Genomic DNA, 22,166 nt, shown 5'->3' on the forward strand with positions numbered 1-22,166 from the left:
ACATGCGACAACACACCTGGGGGCTGATACAGCCGGGCCCCCCCAAACTGCCCCAGTGCCCCTCCTGCCCCCAGCCGTTGCCCACCCTGCCTTGTCTGGTCTAAATCCCTGCCTCCCCCCGCAGCTGTAATTGCCCCAACACTAACGAGGGGCCAGCGGGGAATGGCGGGGGGGGGCTGCAGGACAACAGCACCCCAGGGCTGGCAACAACCTTCCCCCCCCAGCCATGGCACGTCCCCACTGCCAGCGATTACCGAATTAACCGTCTCCATCTGAGCCCGTCTGCCGCCGGGATGTGGGTCAGGGATTACCCCCCCCCCCGTGCCCCCCAGCCCAGCCCTGGCTCTCCCCGTCCCCAGCACCCACGGCTGCACCATGGGCACCCCCGTGCCAGCAGGCGCTGGGGGGGGCAGGGGTGTCCCTGTCCCCCCCATTCCGTCCCCGGCCGGGCGAAGGAAGGAGGTTCAGAGGGCCATAATAAATACAAGAAAAGTTTATTGAAAAAAAAAAAAAAAAAAGAGGTGGGGAGGGGGCAGCGGGCCCCGGCCAGGGGTAATAAATAACAACCGTGCTCCTGGGGGGGGGGCACCAGCTTACAAAATATGGCTCTGGGCAGTGGGGTCCCGCGGGGTCCCCAGCGAGGCTGGTAGGGGGCTGCCGGGCGCCCTGGTGAGGGGCTCGAGGGGCCCAGCCCCCCCCCTCCGGCACCTGAGAAGGGGCTGCCCTGGGGGGGCAGCTGGGGCTGCAGCGGGGTCCCAGCCCCGGGAGGGACATGGGGGAGCAGCCCCATCCCAGCCTACCTGAGAGCCGTCGGCTGCAGCCACGGCAGCGTCCTCAAGCCGGGGGCACCGGCTGCGGGCAGGGGCTCAGCACCATCTGGGGCACCCCTAGGTGGGCGCCCGGCTCACGTCCTGTCCCCCCCCGTCGGGCACCGGGGCTCAGGCCAGGATCTTCTGGGGGATCTCCACCGAGGCTTTGATGAAAATGGCGTTGTCCCGCACGTAGTTCCGCTTCTTGATGTCCTCGTGAGAGATGAACTTGGGGTAGCCGAAGCCCAGGGTGCTCTCGTCCAGGGAGCTGCGCGAGGCTCCCGGCTTCTGGAAGTTTTTCCAGTTGGGATCGGGGTGGAAGGTCTCGGTGATGTGCTGGGGCTTGGAGAGCGAAGGGTCGCTCTGGTCCAGCAAGGAGAAGGTGACGCGGTAGGAGAAGGGCCACTCCAGCAGGTTGTCGTACTCGCCCGGCAGCACACGGATGTAGACGGAGAGGTGGCTGCTCTCCCCGCTCCCGTTGCCGTTGAGGAAAGCCGAGACCTGGAGCTTGTAGCCGTACTTGTGGGTGTAGAAAGGGGGGCTGAAGAACTCGTAGTTGCTGCGGGCTTTGGCCTCCTGCAGCTTGCGGGCATAGTCGGCGATCTTCCAGATGAGGGTCCCGTCGCTGCTCACCGACAGCTCCTCCACGTCCCGCCGCAGCTCCAGGATCTCCTGCCGCTGCCGGCTCACCAGGGCGCACACCATGCCCAGGTGTGCCTTGGTGCTTTCCTCCAGGTGCCGGCCCATGGCCAGCTTGGGGCACTGCGGGGACAGCGGAACCGTCAGCAGAGGGGTGCCGGGGGCACGGGACAGCGTGGGGACACGGGGTGGGACAGGACAGGAGAAGGATGCCTTGGGGATGTCCTTGGAGCATGGCGGTAGTGGAGCAGGACGGCACAGAGATGCTGTGGGGACACAGGGACACCTGGGCGGCAAAGTGACACAGGGGCGAGGCAGGACAAGGATGGGGACACCACGGAGACACGTGGATGGGACAGAGCAGAACAGGGACACCACAGGGGTGGGACAGACGTCAGGGCAGGAGAGGTGTGGGGATGCTGTGGGGCACAGGCACGCCACGGTGGAGATGGCACAAGGATGCCGGGGCGGGATGGGCACAGGGCCAGGGTCACGCTCACCCGGTGCTTGCAGCCAGCTTCCTTGAAGGGGCACAGCAGCATGGCAGTGTTGCAGCTCTCCTTAAGGTGGGTGGGCACGTCCTCCCGGGCGATGCTGGGTGTCCCGCACTGGTTGGGGCAGGGCACAGGGTACCGGGGACACTGGTACTGGTGGTTCTGGGGATAGAGAGTGGCCAGCTGTCAGCCGGGGCCGGCAGCTGGCGGAGCAAGGGTCCCCGTGGGCCCCGTCTCACCTGGATGGTGTCGAAGACGAACTCCTTGGCGCAGTAGGTGCAGGGCTGGGTGCGCTTGGGGCACTCGGCCAGGGTGTGCTGGGACAGCAGGCGCCGCATCATGCGGGCCCCGCACTTGTTCTCGCAGTACACGCTCTCCTGGGGACACGTGCCCTGGTGGCCCTGGGGATGGCGGCAGCATCGTCACCCTCCGGCTGCCCTCACCGGCCAGCCCTGTCAAGGGATGGGGCCGCGCGGTGCCCCCCATGGCCAAGCTGTGCCCCCCCCCATAGTGTCTGCCACCCAGGCTCTGTCCCCACACACAGGTTGTGCTGTCCCCCCATAGTGTCATGCACTGTCCCCATGGCCAAGCTGTGTCCCCTATGGTGTCCTCCATCCAGGCCATGCCCCCCATGACACCCCTGCCAGCTGTGTCACCCCCAGTGTCCCCACCATGGCCATGCCCCCCGGCACGGTGACACCCCCCAGCTCCCACCACCCACCTCAAAGGCCTCCCCGGTGAAGTCACTGGCGCAGAACTCGCACTTGACCCGGCGCTTGGGGCAGCCGTGCTGGACGTGCTCGGGCAGGTCACGGCGGCTCAGCTTGGCACTGCACCGGTTGGGGCAGGGGATGACGTTGAAGCCGCAGGTGCCAAGATGGGCCTGGGGAGCACAGGGACGGTGAGGGGGGGGTGGTCGTGGGGCACAGCCTTGCCCCCTCTCCTCCATCCTGCCGAACCCTACCTGGAGGTGCTTGATGAGCCCGCTCCAGCGGCAGCCCTCCTCGCTGTGGATGCAGCGGATGGCCAGGCTCAGCACCTGCGCCTCCAGCTCCGGGTCGGGGTAGATCTGGGGAGGCAGCACCGGGGCATCAGCATCCTGCACCGGGCTGCGGGGGGCACACGGACCCCCCACCCCAGCCTGGCCGGGAGCCACAGGCACGCTGCCCAGGGCCGGATCCCCCCCACCGGCAAGCGAACAAGCGCCCTTTGTCGGGAGCGGGTTTCCGTTCCCCGGCCCCGCGGCACAAAGGGCTCTTGCTTCCGCACGGGCGCCCGTGCCAGGCTGGCACGGCTGTGCCAGGCGGGTGCGCGGAGCCCGGGGACGGCGCCTTGGCGAGGGGGCACAGGTGACGGAGACGTCCCCTCGGAGCGGGGTACCACGTCCACATGCCAGGCTCACCTTGGCGTAGTCCAGGGGCAGCTGGTCCTCGGGGCACTTGAAGACGCCTTCGCTGCAAGACACAGAGAGGGGTCAGGCTCGCTTGGGGCTGGGGAACGGCGTGTCACCGGTGACACAGCCACGATGTCCCACGGGGTCCCCGCCATCCCACCCCAGGACGTCGGCGCTGCGCCTGTGCCGCCAAGCGCTCGCCCCGCGCCAAATCTAGCTGCGGCCCTTGGGGAGCCGCAACTCTAATCCTGCTCCATCTGTTTGAGCTGGGAAATGCCCCCGCCAGACAAACACCCTCCCCCCGGGCAGTCATCCCCCACCCGAGCCAGGCGGCCGTGGTCCCTGGGGGCCTGGGCCAGCCGCTACGAGCGTGGCACCATCTGGAGCCCCGACAGCCCCCTCGCCCGCCCCGGCCCCCCAGGGATTAAGGCAGGGTGCCGGCAGCTGGGCAGGAGCGGTGCCGGCGGGGGCCACGAGCACCCACAGCCCCAGGTGCTGGGGTCCAGGGTGGGTGGTGGGGGCAACAGCTGGGCGCCAGATGTGCAGCCCGGATGCGTGGCCCCGGGGCTCCTGTTCCGCAGGAAACGGCCCCACCAGCCACCGCGGCGAACCAGGACAGGGGACAAACAGCCGTCCTGGAGGTGTCCCTATGCCACTGGGGCCCCAGGACCGGGTGCTCCTCCCGAGAGGTGGGAACGACCCTGCTCAGCCCTGACCTGCGGAAGGGCAGCGTGGGGTGGAGGGACAGGGACGGAGGCGAACAGGTAGCCTGGCCTGTGACACAGCTGGCCAGGAGCCACCATCACCCATGACACCGCGCCTGGGGACACACGAAGACGGCACCCTGCGCGCCATCCCTGAGGGGCAGTGGGGCAGGAGGCCATGGGTGCTGCCCACAGGGACACACAGCAGGGACACGCAGGGACCCCGGGGCTCTGGCGTCCCCGAGGTGGCTCTGGACGAGGCCGCCAGGTCGCCTTGTTGGCGCACAGCCCCTGCACGTCTCATCAGTGTGCATCCTTGGCAGGCGCCGGCACGGCCTCAACCGGGGCTGCCAAGCGGATGCGAGACGGCGCGGCAGAGCCAGCAGTGCCGCCTGGCACGTGCTGGCCTGGGATGTCCAGGCACAGTGCGGTGACATCCCCTGCAACCACCATCCCTGTGCTGGGGGGGGGTGACCAAGCGACCCCCAAGAAAACCAGCCCAGCGCTGTGGGGGGCGAGCTCCGTGGGGCACGGCTTCATCCAGCCCTGCCACGTGCCCGGTCTGTTTGCAGCGGGTGTTTCCGTGGGAGTCACCGGGCACCTGCCGATATAAGCTGCTCCCAGCCAGGGCTGGGCACCCAGCCCTTTCCGGGGAGCCCACGGCTGGCATCGCCCCACGGCTGGCATCGCCCTACGACTGGCATCGGCCTGCCGCCTTTCTGGGGGCAACTGGCCCTGCCTGCACCCCGTACACGGTGTCGGGGTGCCGGGGCTGGCGGGGAAGCGGGCCGGCGACCCGAAGCCAGCGCCTAATCCCCAACAAAGCCTCCCCCATTCCTCACGCTCGGCCGGGCAGGGAATGTGCTGAGGCAGCGCTCGGGGGGACCGTCCTTGCCTCTGACCTTCGCGGCGTGCCGGGGCGCAGCGAGGTCATGGGGTGGGGGTACCCCCCGGCACCCGTCCCGGCACCCGTCCCGGCACTGTGGCGGGGCTGTACGGCACCGTGGCAGGGCTGTATGGCTCAGCCCATGAGATCCCCAAACCTGAACCGGTGGAAACAGAGTGGGGGGCTCGGTGGGGGGACCCTCTGCGTCCAGTCACCCCAGTAAAGCCGAAGTGCCCCTGGGGCGGCCGCGGGAGGGGAGCGGAGGTGCTGCCTGGCACCGGCCCCGGTGAACGCCCGGTTTCGTAGAAACCGGCCCGTGGCGGCCGTGCCCGCGGGGGCCCCCGGCCTGGGCAAAGGTCGCTTCGGCCGGGCGAGGCGCAGCCAGAGACGGCAGCGGAAACCAGGGCCCGGGGTGACGCTTTGCACCGCCACATGCCCACGGGGGTGGGGGGGGGGCACCGACACCCCCTTTTGCTGGTTTACCCTGAGACCCCCGCTCCCCACACCGGGCACGACGGTCAACAAGCGGGCAGCACCGGCCCCCGGCATGTGTCCCCACGGGCAGCCCCCGTGGGCTGCTGGTACGTGGGCTGCCAAACTGCTGGGGGGGGGGGGGTGAGAAAGGACCCCGTCCCCTCGCTCCCAGCGAGTCCCCACGGCCGGGTCACGCTCACCCGTGGGACTGGACCCCCCCCCAAACCCCCCAGTCGCTTTCTCCGGCGGAGCCGGGGCGGGAAGGAGTTAAGCACAAATCTTTGCAAGGGCTCGAAACTCACCGCTCCGGGCTTCACCCAGCCCTCCTCTTCCTCCTCCTCCTCCTCACCGAGACTGGCCACGGGCCGCTGCACCCCACGGGGCGACTGTCACGGGCTGGGCGCTCCCCGCACCCCACTCCCCGACCCGGGGCACCCCCCACCCCCGGAGCACCCCGAACTCCCCCCGGGGCCGCCGTTTTGGGCGGGGGGGGGAGAAGAAAGCACCCACTGCCCCCCCCAAAGGTGCGAAACCCCGGATCGGTGGGGAGGAGGAGAAGAGGGGGGGGGGTGACCGGAACGCTCCGTGGGGAAAAAAAAAGGGGGTGCGCGGCGTGACGTCACGCCGGGGCGGCCGTGACGTCACGGCGAAGCTCACCTGAGAAACTCCTGCAGGCACGTATCGCAGAACCGGTGACCGCAAGTAGAGACGCGGACCGGTTCCCGCATGGGTTTCCCGCAGAGAGGGCACAGCACCCGCCGCCGCGGCCGTTCCAGCAGTTTGTAATCGTAGCCCGGCATCCCGTAGCCCCGCTCGCCTCCTCCACCGCCTTGCTCGCCACCTCCTCCTCCTCCTCCTCCGAGCTCCGCGCCCGGCTCCGCCCGGGGGCCGGACGGGGAAAGGGGGGGGCGGTGGAACCGGCCTGACACCGCCCAGCGCCCCGGGGCTGGGGGCCGGGCACCGCCGCCGCCTCCCCGATCGGGCTCCGCCTCTCAGCACCGGGGCTCGGAGCGGTCCCGGTACCCCGGAGGGAAAAGGGGAAGGCGGGGGGGGGTTATTCGGGGAGTAGCCCCTCGGGAACGGCCCCAGCGGGTGGGGGGGGACACCCACCGCCCCCGGGGACGGACGCTCCGGGAGTTTGGGGAGCATCGCATCCCACCCAGCCGCCCCGGGGGCTTGGACACCCCCCCCAGCCTCAGCTTCCCCCCCCCAGGGCCAGGGCTTCGCGGTGAGGACAGGCACCGTGCTCTCCTCGCTAAGCCCGCGTCCCCTCCTTGGCAGCGCTGGCTCAAGCCGGGGTTCCCCGGGGGGGGACCCCACTCCTGCACGCAGCCCGGAGCTGCTGCTGAGCCCCTGAGCGAGGCCTGAAGTGGGACACACACACACACACGGCTCCCATATCCCCTCGCTGCCGCAGAGAGCGACCCGTGTCCCAGCCTTCACACGCAGCAGGGTCTGAGCAGGACATGGAGGGGCTGGCCCGAGCCCCCCCACCCACGCCACAGGCACGGGGAGTGGGGGGGACACACACACGCTCCCGTGGCTTCATGAGCTGGAAGCCCGTGTCCCAGGCTGCAGCCAACAGCCGCCCTCCAGCCCGTGGTTCCTAACCTCCTAGCAAGGGTTTCGGAGGAGGAAGAATAAAAGCAAATCTGTCTGGCTCCAGCCCCCACTTCACTCTTTCAGAAACCAGAGCAGCATATGGGAGTATTTGCCCCTTTCCCTAGAGATGGAGACGAGCAGATGACAGGCTGCGAGCATGTGTTAGTCCCACCAACGCACGCTCCAGCCAGCTTCCCATTAAGGGCGGCAGTTGCTCCAGACCCAAATGTTAGCAGTTTTCAATTAGCAAATGGCAGAGGAGAGGGATTCCTGGGGGACACGCTAAGCAAGTCAAGCTCTATCACTTGTCACTCAAGGAGCTCACGTTACCCTTCTCCCCGAGAGGCTCGGCTTAAAATAAAATCCTCCAGCAGCCAGGGGGAAGGCAGGCAGGCAGCCTGCCTGCTCTCGCTGCCAGAGCCGCCAAGAAGGGGATGGGTGGCTGATTTCTGGGGTTACCCTGAGGGATAACAAACAGGTTACCCTGCCACGGCCCGAGCAGCAACAGGGCTTTAGCTCCCAATACCCAAATAGCAGGGAAGCTTGTACATCAAGCATGAACAGCCACCGCAGGGTCTTTTCTGAGGGACGTGTCTACCTGGCAGCCTGCTCCGACGGCAGAGAGCACCGAGCTAAACTTTAACCAGCTTCCAGAGAGCCTGGAAACCCAACGCGTAAAAACAAATGACAGCGGGCAACTGTACAGAGAGCAGCAGGGTGCACCGGGCACCTCCGAGCTGTCACGGGGGTGGCAGCCTGGGGTTGAGATGCTCCCCGGGCCAGGTTTGCTCAGATCTGTGATCCCCTCAGGGCAGGATCTAGAAGCAGCCCCTCGGGTCCATCTGGTTCTGGCACTAAAAGTCACAGCATGCCCTGGAGCCAGGCTCGCCTCCCAACGGGAGAAAAGCACTACCACAGACATCCACCCCAACACGCTGCGACCTGGGCCTGTCTAAAAACCATCCCTGGACACCGCTACAGGACCAGGTTTGGGCCAAAAGGATGGACCCTCGGCCCCGTGTGTCAGCATCCCGCAGGACGATGGGACTCCCCGTGCCTCCCGCGCAGAAGGCATGGGACACACCACTCCTGCAAGCTCAGAAAGCCTGCGTCTCCGATGATAGGCATGAAACAGAGCCAAGTTTTATCACTATTTACTGCTTCTCTTTGATGTTCTAAAAATTTTTCTTTCCTAACCTCACTGAAGAGCATCTCTGCTAATTAGCCAGGAGCTGACAAAGCCATCAGAAGGCGCTGGCTGTGGCGGCAGGACGGCTGGGAGGTGTCAGACCCTGCAAACAAAGATCCCCTCCTTTTCCCCTCTCCCTACCGAAAGCCCTCCCCGCACTCAACATCACAGCCAGGCGTTTGTCTCACACAAAGGCGACACTCAACCTCCAGGCAGGGCAATTCCCTTTGTGGATGCGATATGTTCTCCGGACCCCCGGTCCTTGAACCCATCTGGGCTCGGGGAGGCCTCCTGCCTTCTTCCCCCAGCCTCTCCCTGCCCCGCACCCCTGCTCCATCCCTCCGCCTTGTATTTAACTTCAACTGGAGGGACAGAAAACCTCCGCTCCAGTTTCTAAAGAAGTTAAGGTGGAGCATTTTGCCCCAGGGAAAGGAGCGGGGAGAGTCCTCTCCCTGCTTCTGGGGACTCATGCCCAGGGAAGGTAGGGGTAAGGGGAGGGAGGTGGCTGGACAGAGGGACGGCAGCCGCACCTTCTGCCAAGCCTCGTGGGAACGGAGATATGACCACGACAGAGGTGCCGGAATCAAATCAAATCAGCTCTGGGATCAGCAGGCAGTTCGGCCTGTTTCCTGCTGATAACAATGGCCCCGGGTCAGTGGGATCTTAGTGAGCATGGGAACGGGGACGGGATTTCCCTGGGTGACAAGGACCAGAGAGGACCCGCACCGGCCGGGATACAGAAGACGGGACCGGGCAGCCTCATCCCTGCATTGCCTCCCCTACCCGCTCCCTTCTGGCCTTGCCTTCCTTAGCAGGAAGAGCCACGGGGACGCGGCCGATCCACCACCAGTTCCACAGAACGCGGGAACAAAACAAGGATAAAGGGAGAAGCCCTGAGACCTGCAGTTTTCACCGGGAGCTTCTGCAGGGAAACAAAGCAGCAGACGTGAGGAATGCAACTGGCCTATTTGCCCAGGCTGCTCTCTGCCTCCGGCAGCGCGGACATGCCTCGGCTTGTCGTTTCAAGAGCTATTGTTGCTCGGGGCTGGGGGCCTCTTTGTTTCCTTTACCCTTTCGCCAGGCTTGGTCACAGCCTGGTATTAAATTATTCAAATCATCTCGCTGGGCTTCACAGCTGAACTCCTGCACAGAGCGCACAGGCTGCGAAATCCCAAGGGCTCCAGCCCTTGCCGCAAGCGCCCGGCGCAGCACAAAGCACGCTGGGCCGTACTGGTTCCCCCTGCCCGGAGCGAAGGGTCCCGATATTCGAGCTGGTGACACCTCCAGCCCCAGCACTGCTGTGCAAAGGCCTCATTAAGCCATAAAACAACCCACCTAACACCAGCACATCAGTGGGAACAGGGGGGCTGCTAGGGGGCTCACCCCTGGATTTGGCAGCCCAGCTGGAGCAGGGAGAGCCCTTCCCCTGGAGCCGTGGCATTTTGGTCCCACCACCGACAAGACAAAGGGTGGCAGAGACCTCTGTCCTGCCTGCCTGCCTTTCTAGCCAGCCTCTGGCGAGGCTGTAGCAGAACACCAGCCCCTTCTTATGGGATGTGTTTGCACGTGGTGTGGGGCAAGGGGAGCCCCGAGAGCGGAGCACAACACAGCCGAGAGAAATCTGTTGCTGTAGGAGCCAGTGCTGCCGCCAGCTCAGCGCAGGGAGGAGAGGCAGCAGCCCAGAGGGGCTTCAAGGCAATTTAACCCAGCCCAGCAATTATTCTGGTGCCCAGGTCAGTCTGGGAGCGAACACCTTCCCCTCTGCCGACACCAGGCTGCCGGAGCCGTCCCTCTAACCTGCAGCACAAGGCGAGTGCCAAGGGACTGGCAGAGCCTTTGAATGCAAGTCAGCTTCCTGGGATAGCAGGGTGTAACCGCCTGAAAAGGCAGCTCCACAAGAAACAAAAACGGCAGGGAAAAACCCATGCACCCACCCTGCCAGGAGCCAAAAAGGGAGGCAGTGTCTGCAGTCAGGGCTGCACACGCCTCTCCTGGCTGGACGGGACCTGCTCCCTTCCCCAGCCGGAGCCTGGGAGGCAAGGGAGGAAAGAGCAGGAGACCTGGAGAAATTCATTACCTTTCACATGACAGAGGGATCAGTCGGCTTCTACCAGAGCCCGGCGAGGCTTCCCTCATTGAAAACAGGAAAGAATCACAAAAATAATTAGAGAGATTTCATCTCAGCCAGCTTATGAAAGCACTGACTTTATACACAACAGATTGGCAAGAGCACAAAGACGGATGTGAAAGGCAAGAGCATTTGCAATGTCAGGCAGATCAGAGACAGAAGCTCATCAAAAAATGGCCCAGGGCAGATCTAAGTTAAAAAAAGAAGAGGAGGAAAAAAAAAAAGGAAAGGAAAGGAAACGACCCTTCTGGAGATAAAAACGTAACTCCTGTCTGTGACATGGCGATATGCCCCCTTCTGCCTGCAGAAAGGATCCCTGGTGAAAACTCATCACCTCCCTGGAGAGATCTGGGTTAAAAAACTTCAATTACTGACAATCGCTTGCTGTGTTTTGCTGCCTTCCGCTAGCTCAGCTGGGAGCCAGTGAGCTGGTCAGCAGCAGGATTTAGGGGCCTGAGGACAAATGTCAGCTGGAGGATCCTCCAGTGAGCTCCCGGGGCCAGGGGAGGCTGTAATTGGAAAGCTCCAGGCAACATTTCAGGAGAGCGAGCCAGGCTGTGCCACACAGAGAGGCTGCTCGCGACGGGTTCGGCCAGCCGTGCACGCCAGGACCCTCGAAAGCGTGATGAACAGCTCAACAAACGGGTGAAACGTTTTATGGGGGGGATGGGAAAGGACAGACTTCTCTAATTAGAAAAGAGGTTTGCACTTAGTCACCCAGTGTAGCGCCTGGGGCCTTAACTCCAGACACTGCTGTGCAAAGGCTGACAGCTCTCTCAGACACCAAGCTGTCAGCCTGGGCTTTGTAACCAGAGACACTTTCCACAGGAGAAAACCACCTCTGTCCTCCTAACCCTTCTACACAGGCACTTCCAAGCAGGGAGGGGCAGAGCCCCAGTGTGACCCTCTGAATGCAGCGCCAGAGCTCTGGGGACGTTTGCCCCACAGCATGGCCAGGGCAGCAGCTCTCAGGCACTGGAGGTTCACAGCGACCCTTGTTGATTCGATAAGTGAGACCAGCTCCGGTTCCGTGGGAACCATCGTTACGAGCTCCCTGTTTCCAGACTGCTGCCTTCGGAGTGCGGCCGAGGAGCTCCCGAGCCTGGGGATGCAGGTCCGAGCCAGGCTGTAGCGGGCAGCAGCGAGAGGACAGGCATGCCGAGCGGCTGGGGGGAGCCCCAGCATCTATATGACGAGGCTGGATGCGGCCCCTCTCAACTCAAACTCACTGGGAAGGCGACTCTTCCACGGCAGCTGAAACACAAAGGGCAAGAACGAAGAATAAGCCGTAAGCCGCCATCTCGATGAAGCTACATGGAGCAGTGCCCTGCCCCACACAGGCCAGATACCCAACAGATGGGCACCGCAATCCCTGTCCCGCTACCCCAGGAAGCCACTGTGAGGCCTCAGTAGTGGCACAAGCAGGAGGCAGGAGGAAATACAGTCTCTTAAGGCTTGCGCCCTCCTCCTCTTCTCCAGCACACCTGGCTTCTCCCAGTTATTCCCGTGTTTGCAGTGGGATTGAGAGAAGGGTGCAGCAGCGGGCTCACGATAAAGTGGGCAGAAGCCCAAGCCAGTCAAAAACAGTGTTGGCCACATGGGAGGGAAACCGCAGAGCGGTGCAGAACTGCCGCCCCAAAGGTGGAACGCTGCTCGCCTGTGCCAGCACCCTCTCTGGGCCAGATCACAGCTAGAGCTGACAGCAGCAATGACATCACACGTGTCACTGGTTCTCGTGTTCTCTCTGGAGAGGTTTCCAGGCAGACTGAGCTGCATGAAAGCCCAAAGTCAGATCTCAGCTTTTTACAGAGCCCTCGATGCTTTTTGCACCCTGGTTACTGAGGGATGCTGGAGCAGGCGAGGCTGCTGCCCTGACACCGCTGCTGCTGAGTTTGTATTTCCAGTACTGAGACAGGCGGGTCGAGGCTTTGGACCGGGCAGTGCAGACGGACAGCAGTGGGGCTGCATGCTCAGTTCCTGCTCTTACGGTGCTGCAGGTGGGAGTCCCCAAACCAGCTGCCACAGAGTGCAGGGCAACTGCAGCAGCGGAAGGGGAGAGCAGCCTGCAGCCTTCCTGCAGAGGCAAAACCCTTTTACTCCCATGACAAATGCTCTACTTGTTCCCGAGCCCAGGGACTCGGCCGTTCCCTGTCCCCTTCACGTGGCAGCAGGCATCACGTGAAAGCTCGGCACTCGCAGGGGAGGAATGAGAGCCATGGCCAATTCCGCTGCGCTGGGGCAGTCAGCTGGGCCTCCTCCCCTCCAGGGTGTAATTAGCTTCCTTGAAGTGGGCTGAGACTGGAATCCATCAGCCCAGCGCTGAGGCCATAATCAGCCCAGCAGAGGAGGAAGAAAGGCCCCTCCAGCAGTCTGGGCCAGGCTCCCATCGTACATCCAGGCAACGGAAGGGCAGGTCACACCATGGGCACGTTTTAACCGTGCAATGATGCTGCCTTTGGCCCGAGCAGAGAAGAACCACAAAACCATCGCTATCTTTTCCAAACCACAATGGAAAGCCAGCAGCCAAAATGACGCCTCAAATCTCAGCTTCTATTTCAGCAGCATCAATTAGAGAGCTGCTCTTTTTGGATACTCAGTGGACCGCCAGCACACCAGCTCCCCACCGGCCACAGCTTGGCCAGCCCACCTGTCTGGGAGTGCACGAGACTGCTTCTGCTGTCCCTTTGCTCCCCTAGCCCTAGCCTAGCGGAAGCGTCACACCGCTGCACAGCAGAAGGGGAATTTTTATGGGCTTCAAGTTATTTCTATTCATCTCCAGCTCTAGAGGGACTAGAATAACACAGAGCTTACGTGCCAGGGTTACTCGGTACAGCTCCGGTCACAAGGCGTTGTGTCTGGCTGGACCTTCATGGCAGGAATCACAGTAACGAAGCTTCTACTCACGCTTTACTGCCAGCAGCGTGTTCCCGTGGCAGCAGGCTACGGAGGTCACCAGGTACGGATGCGTCTCCTCCAGCTGCACCGGCCTCGGCACTCCCGTTTCCTCGTCCTTCCTGCCCAGGCGTCCCCTGGCTCCTTTCCCCCATGTGCACACCTCGCCGTCTGCAGAGGGATATATACACCTTGCTGCACACAGAGCTCACCAGCAAACAGGCCTCCCATCTCCCCAGTACTGCCCTGGGGTATCTCCAAGGCCTGCCTTGGCCACAGCAGGGACTGCAGGCAAGAAAACCAGGGCCTGCTGCAGCCCAGGACACAGGGGCTTCAGCCTCACCTGCTCCGATGGCCACAGTGAAGGCATCCCCACAAGCCACCACGGTGACCTTCATTGCCTGGAGCCCCACAACCAGGTGGGGTACGCGGCTGTTGCGGGAGGAGTTGGTGCCCAGCTGCCCGTGCTGGTTGCTCCCAAAGGTGTAACACTGGCCAGAAGCTGACAACAGAGATGAGAGAAACAACTGGGTGTCACCCAAGGATGCACTGAAGCCCCTGAAGCTCTTTGCTCTCTACCATGCTGAACATCCTGCTTCACAGAGTTCCAGCATCGGGAGCAGGGTGCCTCCCGAGCCTCTCTGAGGCCTCTGCCCATGGGAAGACAGAGAAAATGCAGGTTCCCCTCAGGGATTTGGGCACACACCCCTCACCTGTGACTGCAGCTGAGTGCGCTGTACCGATGTCAGCACACACAATCGGCTCTTGGTTCAAGGGGGCCGACTGGGCACACATGAACATGGTGGCCTCTTCCACCTGGTCCTCTGGGGAAGGCTCCTCTGCTGAGCTGATCCGATCTAGGCCCAGTTTGTTACACCTGTGCGGGAAAAAGCACAGTTCAGAGCCGGCCGAATGCAGCCAGGCGCAGACAACCCGGAGACAAATCTTGCCCTAGCAGAACTGCACCACCAGCAGCGTGATGCTGGGGAGTAGGATCACACAGAGATGTCTTCTAGAGCCCCTTGCTCCCTCTTCCTGGGCTGGACACAAATGGACAGGCCCAGGAGGCTGTAGGCAAGCTTTGGAGCACAGACCCTTGCCCCTCTTACCTGTTGCTCCCACAAGCAAGAACCTGGTTCTTCACTGTGAGGACCATGGAGGAATCAATGCCGCAGATGACCCTCTGGGCCTCATGCTCCGGCGGGACTGTGACCTGCTGGGGGGAGTTGTGGCACTCCAGGGTACCCAGCCCAAGGCGACCTGGCAGGAGAAACAGAGCAGGGCACGGCTGATGGCAACACACAACCCGAGCACAGCCCCGTGAACAATAGCCTGCACATAGCTGCTGCAAGGGCCCAGCCTGGGACCTATTGCCAGAGAAGGCAGTGAAACCCAAAGCGCGGGGGCCCTGGTATGCAGTGAAGCAGCTGCAAGTCTTCCACACCCACCTAGCCTGGCACATCTGGAGAGGACTGCAGGCAAGCAGGGCCAGCGAGGGGAGTAGGAACAGGCAATGGAAAGCACAAGCCCTGTTTTGCAAAGCAGACATCTCTTACCATTATCCCCCCTGCCCCAGGCAAACACTTCCCGTTCGTTGGAAACCGCTAGGACGTGAGACGCACCACAGGCCACCTGCACCATCTCGTAGCCCAGCAGGGCCTCCACGATCTTGGGCTGGCAGGGGAAGAGCAGCAGCCGTCAGCCGAGACCTCCCAGCCTGCCCGGCTGCTCCCGTCCCTCCCACCCGTCCCCCCCAGCCTCAACACAGTGCTGGCAGCATCCCAGTTTTCATCCAACACAAACACCAGAGAATTTTTTTGTTCCAAACACTCTTCAAAGGGTTTAGAAACTACGTGCACACAGCACAGAAGATAATGCAAACATCTCTGGGGCGGAAGAAAGCAGCCAGCACAACGGTTTGGAGAGGGAATAGGTTCAGCTGAAGGGTTGGGATTCGCCCCCCTGCCCATGTGGGGAGTGCCAGGGGCTGTTAACGCACGCTCTGAGCAGGCAGGGGCTTGGTGCAGGATGCGTTGGCTGAAAGGCTCTTGTGCAGAGGAGCTGTGAGCTATCAGCTACATATTCGTTAAGGTGTGGAAAGACCAGGATCTCTGCATTTCACCCAGCCCCTGCTGTGACCTGCTGTTAGATCTGACACCTCGCCACAGCAAGCCTCATTCTCATTATCTTCTTCAAGTGAAAAGCACCATTTGTTGGGATCTGGCTGCTGCTCCCAACTGGTCTCCCCTCCCCAGCAATAAGCACGGAGCAGCTCAGCTCTGGACGGAGCAAGAACAAACGAGCCAGCTGACCACAGTGACAAATGGCACCAGTCCCCGGGCTCGGCTGGAAGCCATCGGCTGCTGTCGCATCCGAGGGCAGGCAAGGAAGAAGCTGGAAGGGAGCGACGGGCCCTCAGCCCTAGTGTTCCGAGCCAATCGGAAACACACAGCTCTTCTTTAAATACTGGCTCTTTTGAAAAATAACTTTTCTCAGTGAACCCTGGCAGCTGCAGGCCAAGAGTGAAGCAGGCAGGTGTGTGATTGGAGGCAGCCTCCAAGCTGGGAGCCTGCCAACAGCAACCACAAGGCAGCTCTTGACTTCCCCCACGCTCAAAGGGATCATTGTGTAGGGGGGGAGAGAGAAAGAGAGAGGCAGGTTGGGTCTTTTAAAACCCACAGTGAAAGGGAGAGGAGGGGGGAAGGGGTCGGATGCCAGAGCATGCCTGGGATGCACATCCCTGGAGCTGGGATGAGCCCTCTCACGTGGCACAGAGGGCACGATCCTCTACCCTGGGGGGGCAGCACACCCAGCACCCTCACGACAAACCTGGCTTACGTCTGTGAAGTTTCCATGCCCCAAACAGCCATTGCTGCCGCTGCCGAAAGTCATGATTATCCCCCTGTCTGGTAAAGCAGAAAGAAGTCGTGTTACTGGCACACATGAGGCCCTGCAAGGCACACACAGCCCGTGGAGCTGGCCGTGGCTCCCAGGACAGCGGCTCTGCTTGGACCCACTCTGACTCATAATTTGCTGTGGGGGCCAGAAGCCTTCAGCGAGCTGCCAGAGAGCAGCAGCCTCGATGTGCTGTGACAACTCGCCAAACAAACAGCAGATGATAGGAGAGCGCTGAGATAACATTATTGCAGCTGTGTACGCAGGAGCTGTTAACTCCACGGTCTGTCAAGGTGTTAAAATACACAGAGACGCTCACTGAGCAGCCACCCAGCAGAGGGGTGGCAGGAAACGCCATGGAGAGGTAGGACAAACCCATGCCTACGAAGTTTGCCAGTTGCATATCTGTTGTTTGCTGCCCTGATCCCCAGCAGAAGTGCAAACAGGGCTCCCAGAGGACCATTGGGAGGGCTTTGCTCCACAAACATGGCCTCGGGCTGGTGTGGGTGCTCCCCTCCCAGCCAGAATGCCTCCTGGCCCACTCTAAGGGGGCTTCAGACCCTGCTTTCCTGCGGCTGAGGGCAACCGGCCCTGCAGGAGCTCACATTGACTTCTCACTGCAACGCCAGTCACTGCTGGTCACTGCTTGTGTCTGCGTCACACTCACAAAGTAGGTGACAGAGAAAGGCTGAACTTCCCAGACACTCCTCACACTGCAGTCCCCACTGTACAGGCCAGTTCTGGCTTCAGGTGTCACCACTGCAGCCAGGCCAACAAATCTGTGGCTCTCCCCACAACAGACAGACCTTTGGGACCAAGTTGACCAGTGTGGCATCATAGGAGGACCGAGCCTGCCATTTCTGACTCCCACCTGATGTCACACAAGAGGCCACAGAGGCCTTTGTGTCACCCCAGCCCAGTGCATCTCCTGAGTTCCTCTCTGAGCAGGCTCCCCGGGCAGTCACGCTGCATTTGCAAGCCATCTGCCATGCAGAGAGGTCTGGGACTCAGCCAGGCGAAGGCAGGAGGCAGCAGCTCACCTGTGAGGCAGGCTGTGAAGAGATCACCGCAGGACACGTGTTTGATGGTCACGCCAGACTGGCCCTCCAGAAAGCGGGACACAAACTGAGGCTGGAGCTGCTCAGTGGCTCCTGGGAGAGAAGGGCCTCCCGCAGCACCCATCGGGGGAGCCTGGCGGAGACAAGCCATGTCAGCTGCTGCACCTCTGTGCAGCAAGAGCTGGGTTGGAGAACTCAGAAGACCCCCTTCCCACAGGCTTAGCAGTGTTACCCATACCCTGGACAGGACAGTGGTCCTAGAGGGACGCAGTGCCAGGGCCTATGCATTGAGCAGAAAGGTCTCCTCAGAAATCACACATCCGAGGCTTCCACAGCCACTGCCTGCCCCAGGTTCCCCATCACTCACCTCCCACATGATGAGCCGCCCCGATTTGGTGACCCCGGCCTTCTGCGTCCTGCCGGCAGACACCTGCACCACTTCGGTGTTAAGCATGGGCAGGCGGAGAGGGGTGGTGATCCCACTCCCCCAGGTGTAGATGGATGACAGTGGAGGAGGGATTCCTGTCCTGGCTGAACCACCTCGAACACCTATGGGTCAAAGAGAAATCATCAACTTAGATCCCTGACTCTTCTCCCACAAGAAAAGAAACGACACCAGCCAGTCTGGGTGCCAGCAGAGCTGCCTGCCAGCTAGCAGGGCCAGACCAGCGCCAGTCCAAGGCTGGCAAGGGGCTGCTGGGATGCTCCCAGCCAGGGCTGAGAGAAACACATGGGAACAGCTCCTTGTATTTTATCCGAGAACTGAGGGAAGAGACACCACGACAGCTCTAGCTAATTGTTACCAGTGCCAGCTGCATTGCGCTGCACCGGGACATCCCCCCTCAGCACCCCTGGCTGGTTCCCAGCCTTTGCTGGGAACAGCAGAAACTTGATTCAAGGGTTCAAAACCTAGAAGAGGCAGCTGGAGAAAGAGCGCTGCTTGGTCCCCAGAGCCAAGGTGCCCATGGGCTCCTCCAGGCCTCAGGGAAGGGGATGTCTCTTAATTTTCTCTCTGCAGAAGCTCAAGTGCCTCTCTGACCCTCTATCATCCAAAGGAAAGGGTCCTTCCAAATCAAGCTGTGTTGAACACACTGTGCCAGGACTCACCTCTTGGCCTGGCACTGCTCACTCGTCCCCCCGTCCGGCTGTGAGTTACTGTCGGCACCGGAGCCAAGGGTTTTTCAGGCCTGCCAAACCAAAAATCCAGTCCTTAATGTCAGCTCGGCCCCAGAGGTCCTGCAGAGCCCTGGATCACAGAAGGTCTGGACAGAGCTACAGCATAAGCCATGGCTGAATAGCTCACAGAATTGCCACAGTAGGTGCTTTACACCACCTGAGAGAGGGGAGTTGGCATCAGTTTGCTTCCCCCTGAGCACACAACTCTCTATTCACTGTTACTGCGATGACAAGCCTGCACCTGCCATGGCCCCAAGCCACTGGGCCAGGCTTGGCCTGCAGCAGCTGCATGTTGGGTAACACAGGGGAGCTGCATGGGGACAACACTCTCTTTGGAGCTCGTAACAGAGACAGTGAGCTGGTCACACATGTTTTGGGCTGTGGCAGCCCCTCCCAAGGGACACTAAGGTGGCAGTATCACTTGCCTTCTCATTTTGACACTGCCCACATCAGTGTAGAGGTTCAGAAGGGGCCGAATGCAGATGGCCTGGGCCATGATCTCATTCAGCTGGGGCCGCTTGGAAGGATCCAGGTTCAGCATGCTAAGGATGAGCTGGCGCAGGTCAGGGCTGTATCGATCCGATATTGGGGCAAACGTCCCGCTCATGATCTTCAATACTAAGGCAGGAAGATTCTGGAGAGAAAACAAGAGAGAGACATGCAGTGGCTGGGCGGTCAGAGGTGAGACCAAGCAGCAAGAAGTTCTCAGCACTGCCCTCTGCCTTCACACCTCCAGGCTCAGTGACAAGAGTGATCCAAGCATAGATTTTCACCTCTGTACGAGGCCACAGCTCCCTGTGCTACATGTAAATCATACCCCTCTTACCGCAGCTTCAAAAGCCCTCTTGAGGCTGGCGAGTTCATACAGCACACAGCCCAAAGCCCAGATATCACTCTTCTGGTTGTAAGGCTTCCCTTCACAGAGCTCTGGGGAGATGTAGCACGGAGTTCCCACAACCTAGAAGAGACAAAGGATTTTACCATGACGCTGTGAAACTGGGGCAGCGAGGTGGAAAGAGAAAGGCTCAGTTTAGAGCCCAGTGTGCTGGCTGGCTAGAGCACCACGAGGCAAAGCTGAGTGAAGTGGGGCTTTTGTTCCCTGGTGTCAACATCTGCCTGACAATCTCAGTAAAAAACACGAGCATTTGCCTTTCCGGTGACTTCCCTTGCACATACACAGATTACCTCCAGTTTTGCTCCTATCCACTTAAGAGAATCAGAGCCCAGAGCAATGAGCGTGATATAAACGTCTAGTCAGATTAGACCAGGTGGGGAATGATACTCAAGTCTCAAGCAGAGAGAGGAGATTAAGACAAAGCAGGGTGGCGGGGCACAGGCAGGAATTCAGTTGCCAAATATGTGTCAGACAAGCCTGCAAACACCACACCTCCCACTGTGACAGTGGGAGGAACCCTGTCTACCCTCACCCAGACACCCCATCCTCTCCCAGGCTTGGGCAGGCAGGTCTTTCTTACCTTTCTGCAGCCCGCAGAACTGCAGCAAACTTGGGCATGAAGATATCAGCCTATGTAAACTCCAAGGAGCAAAGCAGCATTGTGGCACATGGATGTGGCCTACTGCAAGTATGCTACATCCAACCTCGCTGCCTACAGCAGCTTCCAAGAGACTATCGTGAGCCAAGTCCAGAGTTTCTAGCCTGCTGCCATGGTGGTAAGTAGTTCCCCTGCAAAGCCAGGCCACTCACCGTGTAGGCTTTACTCTTGCTGCTCAAGATTTTGGAGATGCCAAAGTCGCCAATCTTGACAATCATGCGATGTTTGTCCAAGAGGATGTTCTGAGTCTTCAGGTCACGGTGCAGGATCTGCTTGGTGTGCACGTGGTGGAGAGCCAGGAGGATCTGCACAAAGAAGTGCAGGATGGTATCCTCATCCAGCAAGGAGTTACAGCGCTTATGAATAAACTCCGCTAGCGTGCCCCCTGCAAAGAACAACAAAGGGCTATCGGCAAGGGCTGCACAGGGCAGCGCAAACCCAGCCTAAAAGCCAAGGGGATTTAGCCACGGCATCTTAACAAGTCAAGCGCATGGGAAAAAGCACATCCTGGTGGGACACGCAGCATGTCCTCCAGTGCTCCGGAGACCATGCGGAGAACAATGGCAGCACAGTTGGTGGGATGAAGAAACAGCGAGAGAAAAATTACTGTTGACATATTGTCAAAAGCAGCAGGAAAAGAAACACTAAAATTACAGCTCTTGGAGGAGGACATAAACCTTGATGGCAGAACAAGATAAGCCTGTTCTGCAAAGGAGAATTCTTGTAGTCCAAGAGGCCACGTGGCACGGAGAGGCCCCTGTCGAGAAGGGAAGGTCCAGATTCAGGGCTCACATACAACTTTAACAAACCCTCATGCAAATGTTGATTTAATCTTAAACTCCACAGCAAATCTCATTAGAAATCACACCTTTCCACACAGAGGTGTGGGACCAACAGCGTGGCCGAGAGCTGACACAGGGAAACATATGTGAAACCTAAGCCAAGGGCAGATGGTAGCACACTTATCAGCAACAGAGGTGTTAGAAATCTCTTTGTTTTGGATACGACTAGCAGCCATAAGGCATAGAATCACAGAATCACAGAATGGTTGAGGTTGGAAGGGACCTCGGGAGGTCACCCGGTCCAATCCCCTGCTCAAGCAGGGCCACCGACAGCTGGTTGCCCAGGACCACGACCTGTCTTTTGAAATATCTCCAAGGATGGTGACTCCACAACCTCTCTGAGCAACCTGTGCCAGCGCTCAGTCACTTGGCTCACGGTCAACTTGGTGTCCACCAGGACCCCCAGATCCTTTTCTGCAGGAAGGAATGTCTGTTCAAGAGAGAGGCGTTTGGACTCTTTGGGGGTCCAAAGCACAGGATCTTTACAAGGAGCAGAACACGGGGCCATGCCAGCTCAACCCAAGGAGAGCTGAAGGCTTGGCATCCCCTGGACCTGTGAAGGAACCAGCCGCGGGCGCTGGGGGAGATCAGGGCCCACCTGGGGCGTACTCCATGGCGATCATGAGCGCCTTGTCCTCCAAGAAGTTCTCGTAGTACTCGATGACGTTGGGGTGGCTGAGCAGCTTGAGGACCTGGCACTCGTTCTGCGCCGCCAGCCGCTCATCCTTGCTCATCTGCTCCACCGGGATCTGCTTCAGGATCACCAGCTTCTGGTCGGCCTTGCGCAGGCAGAGGTGCACGATGCTGCGGGGACGGGGACAGGGCCTCAGCGTGGGGTGGCGGGGGGGGGACGGGACGATGGGGACAGGGCCTGGCCACCACCCTGGGGTGACACATGGCCCCTGCCCCCCCGTTGCCATGGTAACAGGGCCTGCAATCCCCCTCCCCGGGGTGTCACACACCGTGTCACCCTATCGCCATGGCAACAGCCAAGGCCCGGACCCCCTCCTCCCCCCCCCCAAGGGTGCCACACGCCGGCTGACCCCTCGCGTTGCCATGGCGACAGGGCCCGTGCGCCTCGTTGCCATGGTAACGCGGCCTCCCACTCCACCCCGCGGTGCCATACGCCCGGCGCTCTCCCCACAAGCCTTGCCACGCTAAAAAGGCCTGGAGACACCCCCCCAGACTCCCGGTGCCCCCCCTCCTGCGCCCCCGGGGCCGCCCTCACCCGAAGGCCCCTCTCCCCACCACCCGGATCCGTTCGTATTTCTCCATCACTGCCCCGGCCCGGCCCGGGCTCCTCCCGTCTCCATGGAGACACTTCCGGGTGTCGCTACGGCGGCCGCGGGAGGACGAAAGACCTCAGGCCGCGCCCCTTCCACCACCACGCGTGTAGGGCCTTGCGGAGGGGCCGGCAGAGGGTAAGACCACC

The 22,166-nt window shown here is 61.1% G+C and overlaps 2 protein-coding genes across 4 annotated transcripts; both read right to left on the minus strand.

Moving 5' to 3' along the window:
* Positions 1-471: 471 nt before the first annotated feature.
* On the minus strand, positions 472-10,348 carry TRAF4 (TNF receptor associated factor 4). 2 transcript variants are annotated; one of them, XM_069791216.1, is made up of 7 exons: positions 10,268-10,348; positions 3,345-3,396; positions 2,907-3,011; positions 2,664-2,825; positions 2,182-2,343; positions 1,949-2,104; positions 472-1,571 (listed from the first exon to the last, which is right to left on the minus strand). In XM_069791216.1, the coding sequence occupies exons 1-7, from the start codon at positions 10,324-10,326 to the stop codon at positions 939-941; spliced, it is 1,329 nt and encodes a 442-aa protein (XP_069647317.1). In that variant the 5' UTR covers positions 10,327-10,348; the 3' UTR covers positions 472-938. The 2 variants fall into 2 exon arrangements, with proteins under 2 accessions (XP_069647317.1, XP_069647316.1); XM_069791215.1 differs by lacking the exon at positions 10,268-10,348 and adding an exon at positions 6,057-6,272 and having other exon boundaries at positions 474-1,571.
* A 6-nt stretch (positions 10,349-10,354) lies between these two features.
* Positions 10,355-22,080, minus strand: NEK8 (NIMA related kinase 8). Of its 2 annotated transcripts, none has more exons than XM_069791213.1 (15): positions 21,963-22,080; positions 21,333-21,538; positions 20,045-20,277; positions 19,166-19,297; positions 18,765-18,973; positions 18,271-18,350; positions 17,531-17,712; positions 17,146-17,296; positions 16,040-16,116; positions 14,767-14,884; positions 14,320-14,470; positions 13,924-14,087; positions 13,554-13,712; positions 13,223-13,381; positions 10,355-11,572 (listed from the first exon to the last, which is right to left on the minus strand). In XM_069791213.1, the coding sequence occupies exons 1-15, from the start codon at positions 22,007-22,009 to the stop codon at positions 11,544-11,546; spliced, it is 2,097 nt and encodes a 698-aa protein (XP_069647314.1). In that variant the 5' UTR covers positions 22,010-22,080; the 3' UTR covers positions 10,355-11,543. The 2 variants fall into 2 exon arrangements, with proteins under 2 accessions (XP_069647314.1, XP_069647315.1); XM_069791214.1 differs by having other exon boundaries at positions 21,983-22,063.
* Between the last annotated feature and the right edge of the window lie 86 nt (positions 22,081-22,166).

This window comes from Haliaeetus albicilla, chromosome 9, assembly GCF_947461875.1.
Source record: "Haliaeetus albicilla chromosome 9, bHalAlb1.1, whole genome shotgun sequence".
In the NCBI taxonomy this organism is placed as follows: domain Eukaryota; kingdom Metazoa; phylum Chordata; class Aves; order Accipitriformes; family Accipitridae; genus Haliaeetus; species Haliaeetus albicilla.

Coding starts and splice junctions, on each gene's coding strand:
- TRAF4 (XM_069791215.1), bottom strand. CDS start 6,199: ATGCCGGGCTACGATTACAAACTGCTGGAACGGCCGCGGCGGCGGGTG. Junction 3,012..3,344: donor TGCCCCTGGACTACGCCAAG/GTGAGCCTGGCA, acceptor CTGCCTCCCCAG/ATCTACCCCGACCCGGAGCT. Junction 1,572..1,948: donor AAGCTGGCTGCAAGCACCGG/GTGAGCGTGACC, acceptor CTGTCCCCGCAG/TGCCCCAAGCTGGCCATGGG.
- NEK8 (XM_069791213.1), bottom strand. CDS start 22,009: ATGGAGAAATACGAACGGATCCGGGTGGTGGGGAGAGGGGCCTTCGG. Junction 18,974..19,165: donor AGAGGGCTTTTGAAGCTGCG/GTAAGAGGGGTA, acceptor TTTTCTCTCCAG/AATCTTCCTGCCTTAGTATT. Junction 17,713..18,270: donor GAGCAGTGCCAGGCCAAGAG/GTGAGTCCTGGC, acceptor TTTGACCCATAG/GTGTTCGAGGTGGTTCAGCC.